This window comes from Ambystoma mexicanum, chromosome 7p (genome assembly GCF_040938575.1).
Source record: "Ambystoma mexicanum isolate Mex_15411 chromosome 7p, UKY_AmexF1_1, whole genome shotgun sequence".
Lineage (NCBI taxonomy): Eukaryota > Metazoa > Chordata > Amphibia > Caudata > Ambystomatidae > Ambystoma > Ambystoma mexicanum.
In genome coordinates, this window is record NC_090939.1 from 750,185,000 (window position 1) to 750,202,605 (window position 17,606).

Genomic DNA, 17,606 nt, shown 5'->3' on the forward strand with positions numbered 1-17,606 from the left:
ATGCCTGTGCCGGTTAAATGGTGAACACTTCTGAAATGACTTAGTAGCTAGTGGAATGCTTATGCATTACACCTATTATAATGCTTGACAACTTAATTGTTAAACCTCTTCAATGTTTGTAAAATCCATTCCTCCCTCACCTTTCATGCCACTAAATTATTAATCTCTTCCCCTCTCTTCTCTTGTCTATTCTACTGTGCTGCTCTCCTCTTTGGCCTCCCTGCCTCTCAACTCGCCCCCCTCAAATCCCTCTATGACTCTGCTATCCGTACTCTTTGGCCTTCTCTCTCCTCATAATTCCATTTCCTCTTTTCTTTCTTCTCTTTGCTGGCTTCCCCTTCATTCTCAACTTAAATTTAACTTCCTCTGTCTCGTTTTTAAATCTCGTCATGATATCGCCCCCCTCACCTTTCCACTCTCCTCTCCTTCTACGCTCCCTCGCACCCCCTCTGCGCCCCCTCCGCTCTGCTGATCTACTACTCACTGTTCCTCCGTCTCCTTGTGCAGCTTCTTGCCACTATACACTGGAACTCTCTACCTCTCCCTATCCGCTCCATCTCCTCTTACTCCTCCTTCCTATCCTCCTTGAAATCTCATCTTGTTCATCCCCGTCCTGATAACCCTCTCTACTTCCCTCTTACTCTTCCTCTGTTCTGTTCCTCTTCTATAGTCCTATGCAAATTGTTCTACATACTGTTTTCGATGGTTTGTCTCATGTTTGGCAATTATGCTTTAATTTGTTCTAATGTATTCTTGTTGTTGTAATGTAAAGCGCTTTGGCATAAAGTGCTATATTAAATGTAATAAATACAAATAATTCACACAATTCGCATACCTATGCACTAAAACAAGGATGAATTGTTTAAATAACGAAAACACAATTGGATCTGGAATAGAGTTCACAATCAAAATTGTGCATTCATATATCTCGGTGCAGGAAGATAAGTGTACCAAGGAAACAAAAAAAAAACTGCGAGGCCGCCTGGAAAAAACTACCCTCAGCAGCCAACAAACTCACTAAACTATCATCCCTCTATAAAAAAGAAATATGTCTAGCAAAACGAATCTCCTTCGACACGCGCATATCCCAAGCCAAATCCAATATGAAGGAACTATTCTCCATCCTCAAAGAAATAGAGACCCCCATAGCACCACCTGACACATGCATTAAAGATAAAAAATGGTGCTGAGAGATCCAAAATTCACTAGCCAATAAAATATCCACCTTACAAAACAAAATCTCCAGCAAAAGAGCTTCCTTAAACGACCCTCCCCCATCTAAAATAACTGAGAGTACTACTGCTAATGAATCCACTTCACCAAAGTTTCTATTCTTGAAGTGGAAAGAATCATTTTGTCCCTGAAACCGTCTAACTGCCATGGCGATCTCTGCCCCGCACAGTTTATCAAGGATGCAGCCCGAGACCTCTCTCCTTTTATTACGAAGCTCATCAACGCGTCCTTCTCCACTGATACCATCCCTACCAATCTCAAACAATCCTGGGTACTTCCACTTTTAAAAAAACCTACTCTCGACCCATCCACGCCGACCAACTACAGGCCAATCACGACAGTACCCTTCCTCCTAAAAATTCTGGATAAGGTTGCTTATGTACAAATCCAAAAACATCTGGAAGTACACCACCTACTAGGAGCCAGACAATCAGGCTTCCGCCCTCAACACGGAACGGAGACAGCCCTCATCAACCTCAAGACCCAAGTTGACGAGCTTAGCGATAACGGCAAAGCTGCCCTACTCCTCCTCCTAGATCTCTCGGCTGCATTCGACTTGGTCGATCATACTATTATATGCAACCACCTTAACACAGCTGCACACTTTTCTGATAAAGCAGTTAACTGGATTAGATCCTTCCTAAATGGTAGAACCATGAGGGTTTTTTCTCCTACAGCAGCTGCCGACCCTATACCAATCACCTGTGGCGTGCCTCAGGGTCTTGTGTCTCGCCTACATTGTACAACATTTTTACCAAGGCCCTTTTCGATGATCTGGATCATCTCGGTATCACCTACACTAACTATGCAGATGATACCCAGATCCTCCTCCCGCTTTCTGGGGATTATCAAATGGATTTGGCCTTGGTGAATAGAGTGTACATCATCATCCAGGCATGGATGGCCATGCATGGACTGTGCCTGAATGATGATAAAACCGAACTCATCATCTTGGGGACCACCTCTAACCTAAAAAAACTAGGACCTGACTATTCCTCATTTATATTTGATGGTAACAGCATCAAAGTAGGACATGAGGCAAAAACGCTAGGCTTTTACTTTGACTCAAACCTCTCATTTGCCAAACAAGTTAAATCTTTAGCGTCCTCCACTGCTTACACGTGTAAACTTATCCGCACAGCTAAGCCATTTCTCTCTGACACTAGCTGCACCACCCTGGCTAGAGCCCTCATCCTGTCTCGCCTGGACTATTGCAACGCCCTCTATCTAGGATCAACCAAAGTCACCATTAGAAAAGTCCAAACTTTACTAAATAATGCCCTTAGAGCGGCATTAGGCATTTCTAGAAGAGACCACATTTCTGAGAGTAGCCGACAGAACAACTGGCTCCCAACCAATGACAAAATCCTCCTAAAAACATTGTCACTCACCCACAAATCCCTCAACAATGCTGCGCCCATTTACCTGGTCGACATATTCCACAGACAGATCTCCCTGAGACCTTCTAGAACAGCTTATAAAGACTGCCTCTCTATTCCTAATTTCAATCGTTCCACAATCGGTGGTAACAGCTTCCTGGTGAAAGCAGCCAAACTGTGGAACTTCCTACCTCCCACACTGAGAACTGATCAACCCTACCAAACTTTCAGGACCAACACTATCCTGTGGCTGAAATCGAATGATCATTAAATGCAGCAAGCAGCCAGGATTCACGGCTGTGAGGAGCCACAACTATCCCTCCTACCAAATGTATACCTGTACACATTCACCCCACAATCACCTATATTATATTGCTGATGTAAGCTGTATGTATCATTTGTATATTTGTTCTTGTACCATCCACCTGTAAATAGGCTCTATCTGTATATACCCCTTGTATGCATTATAAATAATAAACAAACAAAACAAACAAACTGGATACTTGACCAGAAGACAAACTATCACATTGGAAGTAAATTACACCTTAGACATTTTATTTAGCCAAATCCAACAAACTTTAAAAAACAAATATGAATGTAAAATTGTGATTGGGAACTCAGACAGTTTATGCAATTAATATTCCTAATCTGAAATAGCAAATATTACTCTTTGCAGATGTAGTTGTGTTTTCTTTATTCAAACAATGAATCTTTGTACTAGTACATTGTTTGAACTATCTATAGCGATGGCATATCCCACCCACATACTTTTGTGTTTCCTTCGCTAAACCTAGCCAACCCATTTCCTAGCTGCTCTATAACAGTTGGCCATTGTTGCATTCCAGCTGGTCATCCCTACATAGGAAGGGGTTTGCTTCAAGGATATCCATCCTACATATTTCACATCGTCCACCACACAGAACTTTACTTCCAGCATATGATTGGTAAAGAGCAGGCTTTGCACGCCCTCAGGCCCATTCAGCTCTTTTGACCTTCAGTAGCTACTTTTGTGGCCATCCTACCAAAGCCCTTCTACTAGCTGAAAGGCAGCATTCAGAACTCCATAGATCCCAAAATAAATACAATATATATGTGAAGCTGATTTAATATGTTATATAATGGTTGAAGGACACTCAACACATAGATACATAGATCATGTATTGAATTACACGATTCCTCCTGAAAAAGTATATTCAGAATTGATTTATACTGATTGTCCAGGTTGGCAAGCGGACGGCTTGTAAAAAATAAAAAAGTGGTACAATAGCTGGTGAAAACTTTTGGAGGTGTTGCCAACCCATTAACCTTAAATGGTTCCAACTATTGAAACAGCAAATAATATTCCAAAGAGCCACAAATGTACTTACTGACGGACTCCTCCAGCTTCTTAGGTCCGCCCTTGGGATGGAACTCATGTTGCACAGCTTGTCCTATTATTCCTAAAGCAAGCACATTTCCCATGAGCCATATCCCGGCCTGATGGGAGAAATTGTTGTGACTACAATAAAAGCATTGACCATGAAAGTACTTTTGTCCAAAAGGAATATTTGCATATGAGATGCACAGATATTCATCGGGCTAATCAGTAGCCATTTGTGAATGACTAAAATTACATTGATCCAATTATCATTTAAGGAAAAATTGAGCTGGTTATAATTTGCAGATCTCAGGGATTTGCTCTATTGCTTTAAATAAAAAGGGGCATTATTTTTAAACCTGTGAGGTCCCCCTAAAATGGAGTGCACCATGAAAAAAATCACTTATTTAATAAAGGTAGTGATTACCAGTGGACACCAATGATAAGCCCAGATATAGTAATGTGTTTCAATGCTTATGATATTTTTCATACAAATTGAGAAAATGTGTGTAGCAATGTTAAGGGATTGTCATCTATCTGTTCGTGATATCCTTTACATGTGTTCCTTCCACTTTATGTAACGTGTTTAATCACACTATTGCTTAGGTAGAATTGATACCTTCAGTTGATATACACCTGTTTGATACTGGCGTTCAAATGAATTGGCACACCAAAGTCCAGTGGTGCAGTGAGGCGGGCATTAGAAAATGTTTTGTGGTGCCCGGGGCTCCTTCACTCCCTGACGTGCCACTGCTGCTCACAAAGTAGTGACTTGGGTATTGACCAGGCCCCATGAGGAGTCCTCTGTCAACCAAAACCTGCCTCAAGCACTGCCCAGGTTATGAGTGTTACCCTCACCCAAATAACTTCCAGGAATGTCTCCTTACCAAGTTGGTCATGCACTGAAGCCCTTCCACTCCCCTCCACACATTCAATGTACTGCTTCCTTCCCGCCTTGGGTCGCTAGCTTCACTAATTTTCCATCCGTCAGCCTTAATATCTAATGCTGTTTCTATTTTGCTCATGCTTACAATTTTTCAGGTTTCCTCCATGCCAACATCCACACACACCCCATATACCCGCTTATGGTTTTATGCTGCATATTTCTTGGTTCCTCTTCTGGCTTGCACTCCTTCTATCTTAGCCTGTTGTCTGAATACGCTTCCATGGCCAGTATAAGGGTTCCTGGTCGCCCCAAGAAATGTGGTATTTTTATTACCCCTAAGTATCGTTCCCAGGTAAAAGGACCATCGTTTAGTGCCAGGGGCGTTGCTAGGGGGGGCTAAGGGGGCTATAGCCCCTGATCTTTTGGTTGTAGCCCCGGATAGAATCTCAGGAGCTACAGCCAAAAGACTAGCTAGCCCCCAGTCCCGACAGTTCCGACATTAGTGTAGCCCCGGGTCTTTTCCAGGCCTAGCAGCTCCCCACTTTAGTGCTATAGTTGCTACATGACATCACCCTATTTGTGACACTCTGTGTGGCTGTCTAGAAATGCTTGCCCTAGCATTGGCCCTACATCCTGATTTCCTGACTTCTGTCTTTTCCTCTGCAACAAATATTTGCATTTCTCCTACTGACTGTTCTGCCAATGACTTACGCTACAATGCCCCCCCTGGTCGACTGATTCTGGTGCTGAAATGTACTGAAATTGCAGCAAGAGTTTGAATAAAGTGCACCTTGCTCGATAGCCAAAGGAAAAGTACAGCATGTTTTAAAAAGAAATGCAGAAAACAACAAAAGATCTTGCAGGGATGATACCATCATTAGGCGAACTCATGTTTATGGCTGTCGGTTTGCATGACCACATAGGTTCCTTCCTCGCCATTAAAACTGATTAAACTACGCATGAGCACAATACACATGGCCCTTGTCGTGAAATAAAAAACAAGTCAATAGAGTAATCTTTACTTTTCTCTTCTAGTGAAAATGACGCCTCATCAGAGAATGAGCAGCTTTTAAGCCGCAGCATCGACAGTGACGAGGAGGCGGCCTTTGAGAAGCAGATAGCCACAGACCTGTGCCTGTTATCCTTGGTCCATTTAGCAAAGGATAGAAATTCTACACACAACAAACTAACTGTGGTAAGACACAAATTCTGCTGATACCAGACCAATGTATTCTTGTTTAGGCACGCTCAGAGAAGCCCTGCATCCTAGCCTCAGCTGCATTCCTAGCCTCCACCCATTGCTATCTGTCAAACCGCTGACCTGTTACCTTGTGTTCATAATGGCAATTTGAATATTTACCTCGTGGTTGCGTACAGAGCCATTCACCAAAAATGGATTTCAATTGAATTCACTACCACAACAGATAGAGAACTACATTTTCATGGGACGGCAGGAATAGCAACTTTGCTCAGTTAGCTTATGGCACCAGTGATTACTCTGACGATACCTTTATTCTATCTACATTTCAAGTACACTTTCAAGAACACTTCACCTTTGTGAGAATGCCAAGTTAACGGCAAGTCCTTGTCGGTAACAGTACCTAAGCATCTGAATTTGTTGTAACCCAGAAATGTTTAGTAGTCATGTCCATGCATGCATCAGTTAATCGACCCCACCAAAATATGAGTGTCTAGGTAACTTACATTTGGATGCAAAGGAGACATGCTTTGTTTCCACTAGCATTCAACCTTTGACACTATCATGCCAAAGCTGGAATTAAGTGGATTAGGTAATGGAGCAATTGTCTGGTAGAATTTGTTAGGCTACAGATGCAGCAAGTGGAATTGTTTATCCTTGACTGCTGTCACCTTGGAGTGAAACACTATGAAGTGCTGTAATTGGGAATTAATTTTCTTCTTTTCTTTTTAAAGGTTTTCTTTTAAACCATATAAAAATTAAAAAATTAAAAACAGAAAAAAGAAACACTATCATGCAACAGTCAAGCTCAGAGTGGATGCACAAATGTGGCATTGGGTGACTTCCCATTGTACTCTTGTAGCAAACCTCGAACTGTAGACTAGTGTCAGTCTTAATGGTTCTGCAGTTTCCCTGATAACGGTTGCCTGGTTTAATGGAGAACCTGAGCGCTTGTCTCCGACTGGGTTGCAAGCACACTATTATCCAAACCTGGCACATGCTAGATCCTCCTTGTTAGAGTTATGTATGATAGAGTCGAATGCCCATCTGTCAAAACAATGTGGCCTCTGTTTCTGCCATCGTCTAAACCTGACTATTGTTGGCCTTGCATATGAGCACTGGGATAACTGCATCCACTCAGGTGCAAAGTCACTGGGTTTATTGGCAGAGATGAAGGCCCCTGCAGCGCCATAGCTCAGTGACTTCCTGCCAGTGACCTCACTTCCCAGACAATATGGCTGTTACAGGGCCTCTCCATTATTTGGTCTTGGTGATTAGGAGACAGGTTTACAAAGGCAACTAGTGCCAGGATGTGCCCCTTTCTAAATTCTATCCATTGCATAAGCTACATTTCTTGATTACATCCAGTCTGTCATATCCTACCGTGGACCCAGTGACTTGATTCGTCCGCCAACTCGTTTGCAACTACTGCACCTCCTTGTGACACTAGAGCCTTTGCAAGCCGCACTACAGGAAGACGCACGCGCTATCCTTATGATGGACGATGGACACCCAATTATGGAATGCCCAGCCACTCCATTTCCCCACACAGTCGCGAGGGGCACGAGGAAACTCCATGTGGGTGATACCATGGGCACCTGCTCGTAAGAGAGCTGGGCGAGCTATACGGATGTAAACCTGTGTGTAACGTAATTGCATGTGGCATGACAACATATGAAATTGTTTTGTGGTCTAAGCACCATTATGGTATTCAACCCACCGCTTATTTTCGTCTGTAGAAATAGCCGCTTTAACAAGATTTTAAGCGTATTTGGAAATTGCTTTCAGTATTTTTCTTTTGCATGTAGTGAGCCTTTGATGTGCCATTTCAAAATGCAACGGGGCCTCATTTCAATGAAAATGTTCCCATCTGTTTTCGGGCTATTGGATTAATAGAAGTAATAACTATGAAGCCGTGGGGATAGACAAAGGAGAGCATATATTTCGATTGAAATCCTGCAACACGTAGGTCTAGACGTATAATTTGAGAGCAGATGAAAGGCATACCTGATTACATAGGATGCATAAAAGTGCAAAAACCGGGGCTGCCAAAATCTAGAGTTCGGCAGTGAGCAAAGAGCTGGGTTTATGCACATGCAAGAGCCCGGTTTTCGAGCTCTTTGCAATAAGTCTCCCCTTTCCCATGGAGGCCTGCAGTGGGTAACAGGTCACTGCACCCCCTCAACACAGCCGTTGCCGCTAACACATTGTAACTCTTGCTTTTGTATTATCATTGGCTTTTCAATTCAGGTTGACCCAATGAGAGTGAATGATAAGCTGCAAAGGCAGTTGTGCAAGCTATAAAGCGAGGACAAAGACAGTGTTCCAAACGGGAGCCAGTGATATGCAAATAACAGTGGCAGTTTCACTAATGGACTCTCTCTAGACACACATGCATGAGTGGCTTATGCCTGGGGGACATACCATCTATCTGCGAGAAATCCAGTCTGCCTCATTGCAGCAGAGTGATGGAGGACCTTCCTATAACTATGGTGCAGAATGCTCTGGGCCTTATTTTCAAAGGTTTGGACTGGAATAAATGAGTTGCCTGTGACATCCCATATTTGTCGCTGCTGCCATGTATCTTAATCACAAAGCCTAATACTGGAGCAGATCTGGAGCTGCTCGTAGAATCTCTGAGATGCTCACACGCAAATGCTAATCACAAAGATTTGCTCAAGGGAACAAGATGGTGGAAACAAGATGGTGGCTGGTCCTTCCAGCAATCGGAGTCAAAGGGGATGGCAAGATGTGACAGGATTTGAATGCACCATTCTCTATAAGGGGGAATAGAATGTGGGGGCAGAGGGCTAACCAAAGGTAGATGAACCATAGAAGGAGCTTCAGGACTGTGTAGAGCATCTACCTACAATGACAGTTGAGCTCTAGTCCAGGATTAACAAGGTTTGCAGACGCACAGAACAAGCTTTATTCAGGGGAGGTACTGAAATCCCTTTGAGGCGATTGAACATAAAAAGTGCAGAGAACCCACAGTAGCGCTTGACCCTTAAAGATGCAGGACCCTATGCAGTGCTGAGGACCCGGGCGAGCTCTTCATCCCCAGAGGTGCTACAAACTTTACAAACCTTTGAAGAGTAATACGGTGGTGAGATACAAAGACATACTGAAAATTAAAAGCAAGACAAGTTGTGAACGGATCCAGGAGAGATGTACAAGAGAAGTGGTTATTTGGTGGAGAAAACTGTGCAAGTGGCGTTTCGGTGTCCAAAGATAGAAACTATTTTTTCCGAAGGAGGTGTTGAGAAAGGTGGCTGCAGCCCGTATGTTGGCAACTTTGCGATAACGAAAACATTCATGATATGTTTAATGTGAAGTGAGCCAAATGTTCTAGGAAGATAAAGAGAAGTGGCGGTAGAATATGAAGATGGAGAGAGAGAAGGGTTTTTTTGGCATTGGGGTTCCCCTAGAAACTACTGAAAGAATGGAAAAGAGTGTGATAAAGAGTCGAAGAATTGAAGGTCATCCATTAAGAGACTGATAATTCAGAGAGAAACCTGAGAAATAATGCCATTTCCCTAAAATAAAGGTGTTAAAACTTGAATATCTTTGTGTAGTCAATGTTTTGTTCATACCACCACCTCAAAGTCATTCAACTTTCTAACGATTTCATAGGGTAACAGCCATAACGCAAGCGAGGTACAGTTGGTTTTAAATAGACAATTTATCTGAGAGTTAACACTATTAAAGGACATGGGACAAACCACCATTGAAATGTTACAGGGCACACAGAGCCGCATGTATGTATCACGTGGGATGGCTTGGGGAAGAGGATTATTTATTGGCATCACTCCACATTTGCACCACCCCACAGGGTGTTTGCTGTGACACTGCTTAGAGTAAAAGAGTAGTGCTTTGAATTGCAAAACAATAATGTGGAGCATCTGGTACAAACGTAGGACAAACCCGGTTATCATCCCTTAGCATCACTGTGTTTGGAATGCTATCTGTGAGTACACAACCATGGCTTATGATTGGCATTGCCATGAGTGAGTCAACAGGCATTCCAAGCTATGATAGCCACTACACAAATGCTCAATATCATGTCGATACATAGAGAGAGAAACACTGCAGTCCATTAAACCATGCAAAAGTGAGTCCTTTGGGGGTAGTGCACACATTAATTTCTTCACGCCTTGGTGATCCCAAAGTTGGCAGCTTAGGAAAACAAGACTCAGTGATGTAAAGTGATTTGGCCAGCAACACATCGATTAGTCATGGAGGCATACCAGGAACTGAGCCCAAGATACTTGGCTCTATAGTTATAATACTGGCAGTAGACTACATCTTCTCCCATTCATCTTTCTATTTGCTGCTGCGGGCAGTGCTTTCTGCGTAGCTAAAGTAGTACATTCTGTGATAAAGCTGACTTGCAAAGCTCCAAGCCGGGGGAAGGAGCGGCCCCGGAGGAGACAGACCCCGTGGAGAGGCCGACGGGCACGGACAGCGAAAGAGAGGTCGCCGCGCAGCGGACTCCCGACGGTGAACGAGCCAGGGCCCGTGGGGAAGACACCGGGCAGCGCACGCCAGACGAAGCGGCAGGACCTCCGGCTCCAGGTCGCTGACTGAGCGGCATAGGGGAAAGGCCTCCCGGCGCCGGCCGAAAGGCCACGGAGCGAGGGGGAGGCGGCCCGCTTCCCTGGACACCAACACGCACCAGGCAGGACTGCCTAACTGCCGCCATTACACCACCAAGACAAGGCAAAGTCTGGGCCCCCGGCGGACCAACATGGCGCCCACGCAATAAGGTGAAGGGCTACAGTGCACGACCCGTAAAAGATAGAGGAGGAGCCGGGTCGGGAAAATTTAGAGGCAAATATCAGGACTCGGTACCAGCATCCCGCTTTGGAAACGCCGTCCCCCACCTTTGGCCCAGCTGTCCACGGGACCGAAGGCGGACAGACACGCAGGGGCACAATGCCAAATAAGAAAATCGAAGGGAAGGTCAAGCAGAGCACCATGGACACCTACACCAAGACACCAGGGCAAAAACAGACAACGTCAACAGACATGGAAATGGCTGCACCTCAACCGACAGAAGACGCAAACGAAGGCACAATCATAGGAGCAATAGCTGCCATGAAGGCATCTCTTGAAAACAAAATGGACGCAACAATAGGGGTCCTGAAGGTGGTGCTAGAAAACAAACTGGATGCAGTGATGGTGGATGTGGGCCTCCTTCGTCAGAGGTAAATACCTCCACACAAAAGCATTGCCCCAAACAATAATTACCCGGTGGGGTAATTACCACATATGGGGCCTCAGTACAGTTTGGTGGTATCCGGACAGTTAATCCAGCGGGATGTCACCAAAACGGTAATACCGTTTCTGCCGCTTGGAGTGCCGGAATTACTGCCAGTAAATCCCCATTCCATGGAATGCCATGGAGGGGATTGCTGGAATTACCGGTGCTGGGAATTCTGGATCCTTTTTGCCTGTGGGGTCCACATGTACCGCCATCTGTTGGCTGGAGGTAAATCAGTGGCCCCACCGGCAAACTTGTGTTTTGCCAGTGCGCTAAAAGTGCACTGGCAAAACTGTAATGAGGCCCATGGTAATTACTGAACCTCGTGGATTCCTGTGTAACTCCATACAGAAAGGTCTGCATGGCACCAGGATGCAAAGAAAAAAGACAATCTGGGGCGAGATAAGCTGTTATCTGTCTCTACTATTTGCAAATTCGGGTGCAGAGCACAATGCAAATTATGGCGTATGCAGCAGTTTGATAACACCGGAGATGCATGTCAAAGAAAGAGTGAGAGAGTGAATGGCAGAGAAAGAGACAGCGTGTGTGCGTGCGTGTGTGTGTGCGTGCGTGTGTGTGTGTGGCGTGTGGGTGTGTGTGTGTGTGTATATATATATATATATATATATATATATATATATATATATATATATATATGTTACTCTGTGTGAGTGCCTGTGTGAGTAGCTCCGATTCTATGGGTGTGTTTAAGAATACAAGTGTACACATATATGTATGTGTCTGGTGTGTGGGAGATATGTGTGCTTGGTTTGGAATATTGTATTATTTTGCAAAGATGGATTAGCAAATAGATTTGTGCTGCAGTATTAAGGAATGTCATCTTAATAGGGTTTTTTTCTCACATGACCACATAAATGAGAAGTTGCTAGAACACAGTGATGCAGTGGTAGAGCGGCATATTAGTGTTGGTGCTTGGGGCCCCTAAACATAAATCTAGCTCTGACCGCAACTAAATGAGTTCAGATGCTATCATGAAAGCTGTTTCTATAGTTTGATAGAGCCCCCGTGTCCTGGGAACAGCTGAGTACAAAGGGAATTGTTACTTCCAAGCAGATGCACACCAAGAATCTGTACATTTCTATGTTTGTCAAAAAATAAGAATGAAGCAAAATAAAAGTAATATAGATGGTTGCATCACCCTACAAATAATATATAAACAAATAATTCCCAAAGAGGATTGAACAATATAAAAACTGTTACTTAATACACTCGTACATCTGAAATATCAGACTAAATCTCATTTATTTTTAAAGCATAGTCTCATGATGTCAATAGCTCACTTAAGATCTCCTAACAAAATGTAGTAGGACAATGTAGTTTGTTGAAATACCATTCAGGTCCATTCGTTATACAGAAGAACAATACCACATATTATTTTGAAAGATGAGTATGTAATGGATGATTTTCTAGGGTGTAGTCATAACCAAACTCCCCACTTGCTAGATTTGTGTTTCACAAGATATCAAAGACAATTACAATATTACAACAATACAGAGAATGACATTGCAAATTACCTAACAATATCACAGAATACTAGAGGGAAAAACATCATAAGTCAAGTAAAGGTAGAGAATATTTAATTATCTCCATTATATATTGAATAAACAACATGTTTTGACTCTTACAGCTAGTAGTTATTCATTTTCCAGTTTTCTTCCGGGCCAGTGACATTGGATTAATGATTCTATTGTGACTTTTTGAAGTCAACACATTTGAAATCATAGGATGAAAAAACATTATTCTTCATGGAGTTGAGCTTTGTTAATGGATACCAAAGCATAGGAACACAATATTACATTCAGACAAACTGCAAGGTTTAATTAAGGCTCGCAGTGTCATTGTATTTCCCCACCGTTCACGAAGGATGGCTAAATAGCAGTCTAAAAACATACCAGTAAAAAGGGCGAGGAAAAGCAACATGAGATGGGTTATCGATTGATGTAAATAAAAAACTTTTGGGTATACTGGGTGAACCATGAATAACTTCTCATTTGGGACACCCTACTCCCTACTTCCTGCCTACACTGTGGCCGCCCTCCTTCGGCTCCCTGCCCTCACCCTCGTGTGAGGCTAAAAACCTGGGTATCATCTTCGACTCCTCTCGCTCCTTCTCACCTCATATCGCTGACCATGCCAAGAAGGCCCACTATCAACTTCACCTCCACAGAGGCATTTTCCGTTTCCTCGCCTTCCCCCAGAAACTCATAATCTCCAGAGCTCTGGTTCTCTCAAGGCTTGATTATTGCAACAGCCTCTTCCTTAATCTGCCTCTCTCCTCACTCCGCCTTCTTCAAATAATCCAGAATAGAACTGCAAGATTTATCCTTGGCCTCAAGCCCATGGACCACATGTCTCCAGCCCTAAAATCTCTCCACTGGCTCCCGGTGCTAGCAAGGATGAAATTCAAGACCCTCTGTATCATCCACAAGGCTTTCTAGGGCCTGGGACCTTGCTACATTCAATTCTCTCTCTCCCTAAATACCTCCCTGCTAGGGTTCTTCGGCCCTCTAGCTCCAACTCTCTGCAGGTCAGACCTTTCTTCAAGCAGAGAGGGGGGTATATCTCTCTCTTTGGCTGGAGCCTCCCTCTGGAATGACCTCCCTGTCCCTCTTTGTCCTGAGCCAGATCTCCTTAAGTTTGGGAAGCTCCTCAAGACCTGCTTTTTCTTCTCCTCCTTCCCTCTCCCCCTCCCATGCTAGTCTCCTCCTGCCGTTACAACTGGATGCCTGTGTCCCTTACGAGTCTCTCTGGGGTCAGGCCCCCTTCGTCCAGCCCCCCTAGCCATCCCCTTCCTACTAGCACTTGCCCTCAGACCCCCATCCCTGATTAGCCTTTTGAGGCTGTTCCTCCCCTGGCACTATTACCCTACCCCTTATTTCCCCTGGCACTAACCCTCCCGGGCGCCCCTTAGTACGTGCCCAACCCTTTGGTTCCCTCCCTCCAGCACTTCGCCCTCTTCCCCCGCCCCTTCCCATCCCATCCGTGACTGCCCCTCCCCCTGCACCTCTTGATACTGCACTCGCACCATCCGAATGTCACAATGCCTAGGAGGACCGTTATTGTTTTCTCCTATGTCCCGCCCCCTCCCCCCCTGCACTCCTTCTTTTTTCTTGTGGTGCCTGGAAACACTGTCTGCTGTATAGGCCCCATACAAATGTTCAATAAATAAATGAATAAAAGTTCAGCCCAATAAAAGTTGGGGAAAATAATTTGCTGTATTATTAGAGATGAAGAAAATAGCACATTCTCAGACAGCACAGGGGGGGAAGAATGATCAATGATAGAGCGCCATCCCAATGTGTAGTCTATAGAGTACATTCTGAAACTGGAAGTGGAAGAGTGTGTGTGTACGTGTGTGTGCAGATAAATAGCCTCCATTAAAATGCAGTCAAACGTGGACCCTCGTTCTTTGAGATATATTGTCAAAGTTGATATTTAAATGGTAATAGCTGTTTCTTATTAGCAGAGACTCAATTATGCAGACTATGGTTAAATGTGACAAGATCATGTGCTGTAGCAGAACCTACATTTCAACTGTAAATTGTGAATTGCTTGCAGCAAGACAATATAATAGTCATCAAATTAGAACTCCTTTGCTGTACTCTGAGCTCTTGAGGATGTACTTATAACATTTAGTTCTGTGAATGAATGCTTGAGCTGGACGTTGGTTATGTTTTAAATGACTGTAACATTGTCCCATAGGTGACTGAAGAAGTTTAATATTTACCTCCTTAGACCTCAGTAGACGCCATAGTTTTTCCAGAACAAGTTAGACACTGTACACATTTGTCAGTTTTCTTGACTACTTGCATCCACCAGTCTACTGGAGCTATTCACTCCACTACTAAATATTTATTTAGTTGAAAAACAGAAGACAAAGATCACACTGTGGTACATCCATGCATGCCCAGGAAGATGATCCCATTAATTATCTGAAAGTGTTAGTGATTGTGATGCTCTGATGCTACGGTTACTCTACTGTGTCTGTCTCAGGAGCATTGAACCCTGTCACAGATTTTGCCCCACCACACCTGCTGGGAGACATTGCATGTATTTTCCTGCCAAGTCCAATGTGCAAACTTTTCTGGCGAATGAAGACGTTGGGGACAAATATTTTAATTTAATTTGTACCCTCAGAACGAAAGGAATGTCATCAATCATTATTTACGATGGATGTCAGTTTCTGTACAGAAGCTTCCAGAGAATCTTCCAAAGCATGAGAAGGTGGCAAACCAAGGCGAAGTGCCAAATAATAGAATTGGGGAAGGATAAATAAATGATTGATGGGCAGGGAGAGACAGCATCGCATTCCCAGGCTTCTTGACCGTCGGCAGTTGTTCTGCTCCTGTGTGATATTGCAGGAAGGAGGTTTTGCTTTATTTCATTGTCTGATCGAGCCTTTTGGTAATTGTGCTACCAGTTTGCAAATTGCTAATAGCCCTCTTTGTTTCGCTTTTTTGGCTGCTCTCTAAAGTATTATTAGCTCCTCAGTGAAGCCCATTAGCTATTTAACTGTTGGCTGTTTTTTTGCCTCTGTTTGGCCAGAAGCGTCTCAGCTCCACGGTTTCATTGTGTATTGCCAATTTTCATATAATTGCGTTTTGATTCAGAGAAAGTTGTAGAAATAATTTCCATTCTGGCGAAACAAAGGCTTCTGTTGATCTCTCATGGTTTGAGGCCATTTGAATGTGCAGGAATATAAAGGCCAATAAAAATAAATATGTATGGAGATTCTGCAGAAGAAGTGCTGCCCCACATATAAATACGTTCCTGATGCCTATGTTAAGTCTGTTTAGATTCATAGCATCACTGTCGGCCAATAAGAACGCAAAGTATTGGGCGTCTGCCGCGTCCCTCCTCCTGGTAACCCTTTGCCTTGCTCTGTGGCAGGCAATACTGAAGGAGCCTATGGTTGAATGGGACTGATTGGCTTGCCTCTACTACACTCCGTTCCCCCCTCTCTCGGTCCTGGGTAATATCTTCAGGTGGGTCACCATCAACAGTTATGAATCACTCATTAATTGTGCTAGTATTTCTGTCGGTACTCCTATATGCCTCGCTGTCTCTGTGGTTGACAGTTTATGCCTCAGAGTTGCCATGAACATCCCCAGCGTAGCTTGGGTGGGCCCATTACAAGTACTAATATTGCTTTCTTTACAATGTATTCCGCTTCAGCTATTTTGAGGTAGGATATCGAGCGAGTCGCGACGCTGGTTCACAAGTGGCACAAGTGTTCAGCAGGCGTGGCAGCCTGTGCTGATGGGAGGAGGCTGAACAAGGCTCTTTGCTGAACACCAAGACACATTCTGCCTGGCACAGCACTGGGTTGAAATGTGACTGCTGCTTGGGTTGGCAGAGAGGGAATATTTTGGGTGACCGTTTCCCCCCTCAACTTTTTCTGCAGACGAAGAAAATGGCTGCCAAGCAGGCACACACATGGACCACTATATCACACATTATGTGTAGGTGAATAAGGACTAATGCTTCATGCCAAATGTAGTTTTATGAGAGAACCATGGTGTTCAGAACTATCTGTAGCAAACAATTTTGCATAAGGGAATAGTAGATTTGTTTTCTGCTGTTCGATTCTTTTCCAGAGGTACGTTTTTTTTAAAAGAAGACATTTAAAAATCCTCACTTTTTAAAAACAAAGTGGAACCTCATGAACGTGGTTCTTTTCTTACAAAATTGGTGAAAGTAATTGAAACCCGAGCATTAGGGAAATGCTAAAAAAAAAAGATGGCTCTTTTTATTGTGTGAATAGCCCAGCTTTTACCAGCAGCCATGGCGCCCTTTAATAAGGTCTCTGCTTTGTGAACAAACTAGGATAATTAATATTTCCTTCAATCAAACAGATGCATGCAGAGAAACTGAAAATGGGTGTTTTTTTGCAAGTAGTTCGGTAATGCTGTTATATGAGGGGGGGTCATTCTGCTCATTTGGAGCTAGCACCCCCATTCTGTGGTCACATGTTTTGCTGTTTTATGTAAAATGCTGGCCAAACACCAAACACATGGACATTGTATTCCTCTTCATCTGTTGATGAATGATAATATTAGATAGACAACAGACTCTTCAAATTGATCTATCTAGTTTGCCTGACTTTTTTGTTGCCGGAATACACTCTTGCAGAATTTGTTTGCCGATTTGTGCAACTTTTCTTACTGCATAATGCATTGGGAGCCCCTCGCCCACCCCGGACTCCACCTTCCGCCCCCCTTATTACCTTAACCCACCTTGCCATCTACATTTGTGTGGGGAAAGAAAAT

General features: G+C 43.7%; 1 protein-coding gene across 4 annotated transcripts in view; it reads left to right on the forward strand.

The window, feature by feature from the left end:
• EDAR (ectodysplasin A receptor) overlaps positions 1–17,606 on the forward strand; it is a 552,426-nt gene that overhangs the window by 500,680 nt on the left and 34,140 nt on the right. For all 4 annotated transcript variants that reach the window (XM_069636867.1, XM_069636871.1, XM_069636869.1 and 1 more), the window contains exon 10: positions 5,891–6,050. In XM_069636867.1, the coding sequence (XP_069492968.1) occupies positions 5,891–6,050 (160 nt within the window). The remainder of the gene's footprint in view (positions 1–5,890; positions 6,051–17,606) is intronic.